Raw genomic sequence first — 3,292 nt, forward strand, 5'->3', positions numbered from 1 at the left:
ATTCAAGTCACATCTCTTAGAGCAGCATCGTTGGTTGTAACCATGTTGGTCTAAGGACAAGCAAGGTTCATTGGGTAGATGTGATATCTTTTATTAGACCAACTGAGTAGTTGGAAAGAAGTTCTTAGCAAGCTTTTGGGTGCAGTCGCCCTTCATCAGGTATAGGGAGGCTCTGCTGGTCTGAGACTCCAAGGAATGAGAGAAGCTAAAAGTCTGAAGGGTTGTCAGACCAGCAGAGCCTCCCTATGCCTGATGAAGGGTGACTGCACCCAAAAGCTTGCTAAGAACTTATTTCCATCTACTCAGTTGGTCTAATAAAGATATCACATCTACCCAATGAATCTTGCCTTCTCAAATCTTTGTAATTTCTGAAGATAGCTAATTGTAATTTCAGGATAATTAATTTCTGAACCTGCCTTGGAATTCTGATCCAGATCAGTATCCTAAACTCAGCTTTTTATCTGAATCTAATATGAACTATGCAAGTCTTTTAAAACCGCAAAAAAGCTGAAGTAGAAAGGGCCACTGGAAATATGAGAAGAAAGAAATTCCCAGCACTTTTGGACCAGAAGGTTCAAAGGATTATGGACGGCGGTGGTTCTTACTTTATCAAAGTTGATCAATCCAGCATATTAATTTGTATTTCAAGCCTGTCAGTTGATATACTCATGTCTTTATTTATTTATTAATGGTATGTGTGAGAGTCCATAGGGTTGAAACGAGAGAAACTATTTGAGAAAGAGTTATACTTTTAATTTACATACAGCCAACATAATTCCCCCAAAAGGGACAGTGCCTCCTTGCACATTTTTGAATGAAACATTAGGTACAAGGCCTTAATTACCTACCTGTTATTTCAAAAGTGATTGATAGAAGTGGAGCAGCACTAGACTTCGACGTGCTCTGTGACTGACTTTCTGAAATAACAGGGAAACACCACCATGAGTATGTGAGAATGGAGGTTTCCAGAACAGCCTTATTGAATTAAAACTAGATGTTATGAACTGAAGAGCTACATAGTAAACAAGGGCTTGCCCACTGCTAGACTTTGGAACTTCCCCCCCCACCTTTCCTTCCTGAATCATTCCCAGGTCTTAAATCCCATCATTTTAAGAGACATTGTTTCTAAGAGTTGCAGTTCTCCTTCCACTGGCTTAAAAAAATAAAATAAAAGCAACTTCAAAAAAAAAATTCTCCTACTACGGAAATGTCCCCAGAACTTTTAAAACCCACTTCACCCCTAGTTTGAGATCTTGAAAAAGTATCTCATGTTTATGCATCCAAAGACTAGTTATAGTTACACTTTAATCAGCTTTCTCCAGGGTATAGAGATTACCTCCTGATGGGTTCTGCATATTCCTGTTACATTCTGATAAGGCAGATTTCATGCCAGCCTAAGCCAGCAAGCCTTTACAGGCTACGAACTCCTGGTAATCATTTTGAACAGGAAGTGATTCCAGATTTTACTGTTGATCACCCTTAGATGATAGTTTGTTACTCTTTACTTCCAAGGCAGAGCATCTAAACTCTGTCCCACTGAGGTGATTTGCCAAGAGCCCTGGAGCTACAGCATATTTTCATTAAATGAAGCAGCTTGAAGGCTCCCTCCTTCTGGCATATAGAGGTACAGTCCATAGGATGCCAAAGTCTAAGCAAAACTACTCCAGGAACAGTATTAAAATGGATGCTAAAACCCTCCACAGGCTGCACCTCTATATTAGGCATGAAAGTTACCTTGTCCTATGCTACAGTACTTTGTTGGATGTAGTTAAGTCACCTCTATTCTAAATATTTAATTTGTATGCCATGCCCAAGTTAAGGATGTCCCTTTTTCTGGAATATGTGGCTGTATTTCCTCATAGCAATGTAAATTTGCATAACCCAGATTCAGAATACAATGTATAAAAATAATGTTAGATAATGAACTAAATGCATTTAGCATAACTTATCTTGAAGGTTTTATGAATTATTAGTTGATAGAACTTCAGTATAAATTTACTTTAAATAATGCAAAATACTGCATATTAATATAAAATTATTCACTCAAGTTTTGTTCTTCAAGAAATATATAATTATATCACAGAAGCTATTGACATTTATTTAACTAAGTCTTTGTCAGACTCAAATCACCACAGCAACTGGTAATTTTTATTATCCACATTAGACAGATTGTAAATTGCAGTAATAAGAACAGGTATTGACCCCAATCTCACAAGCCTTTACTCAATGTACATTAACTAGATCATAATATCGTCCTTTATCCTAAGAACATTTTTGAAACTCTCATTAATGTGTGTATCCTTGTTATATTGGGAAAATAACTTCCAAAGTTTTCCTCTCTTCACTTGAGGAAATTTAGGGGACACAACAGTGAGAAACTTTTTGGTTTCAGTTTGCAGAAGTTTTCTTCACTTTAACTTTGTTTCCTATTCCAATTTTTAGAAATACAATGCCATACAAATGCGAGGTAATAGGTCTGCACAACAATCTACAATATAGTACTTTTCTGAGTGTCTACAGCAACTTCCTTTCTATATATTTCCATATTGCTTTTAAAGCTTTATTTTTGTTTACAATGCATGGGGGAGGGGGAGGGGGTATCTACAGATGCATGGAAAATTTAAGTGATTTTTACAAGGTAACACAGGAAACCTACAAAAAAACTGGGACTAGAGCCCAGGATTCCCAGCTCCCAGTTATTTGTATCTCTTATCTTAAGCATATCCTTCAGTGAGGATAAAAACATTTTTCAGAAAATCTTGTAATTTCAGTAAGGAACTGACATTTGAAGAATGGAGCACCGAACCATTTTACAATTAAGTATTTCCATTTCAATTAGATTTCCATTTCAATTAGATTTTTAAACCACAGATCACAGTAACCTATAATGAAATAAGGCACTTGTGACAGATAACAATGGAGGTCAGAAAGTTCTGGCATGCTGAAGTGTTCACTTTTCATAGTAATTCAGTTGTAAATGAATCAAATTTACCTTCTTTTTCCTTAAGGGTATTTAAGTAGGAGAGGAGATTTTCATTAGCTTGCACACAGTACACTTCACGGGTCTGAATCCCACCTCCACACAGAGCTGTCTGATTTCCTCGTCTTTTGTCCTGTTGGCTAAGTAGAGGGTCAACACGGCATTCAGTCCATTCTGTGGTTCTCCAGCCATACCTGAAGCAAAGCAATTGAACCTTTAATTAAGTTCTTAAAAGAGTTAAAAACTTGCTATGCAATATTTGTTTGCAAGGGAAAGCAACATATCTTCACTCATCTTCTAAAAGTAGTGGAC

The 3,292-nt window shown here is 36.8% G+C and overlaps 1 protein-coding gene across 2 annotated transcripts in view; it reads right to left on the reverse strand.

Annotated features, from left to right (window-relative positions):
- Positions 1-3,292, reverse strand: part of THSD7A (thrombospondin type 1 domain containing 7A) — a 686,730-nt gene that overhangs the window by 226,745 nt on the left and 456,693 nt on the right. For both annotated transcript variants that reach the window (XM_019508490.1, XM_019508491.1), the window contains 2 exons: positions 2,993-3,174; positions 849-917 (listed from right to left, as the gene is read on the reverse strand). In XM_019508490.1, the coding sequence (XP_019364035.1) occupies positions 849-917; positions 2,993-3,174 (251 nt within the window). The remainder of the gene's footprint in view (positions 1-848; positions 918-2,992; positions 3,175-3,292) is intronic.

Source organism: Gavialis gangeticus, unplaced genomic scaffold (genome assembly GCF_001723915.1).
Source record: "Gavialis gangeticus isolate Ggan-Ray unplaced genomic scaffold, GavGan_comp1, whole genome shotgun sequence".
Lineage (NCBI taxonomy): Eukaryota > Metazoa > Chordata > Crocodylia > Gavialidae > Gavialis > Gavialis gangeticus.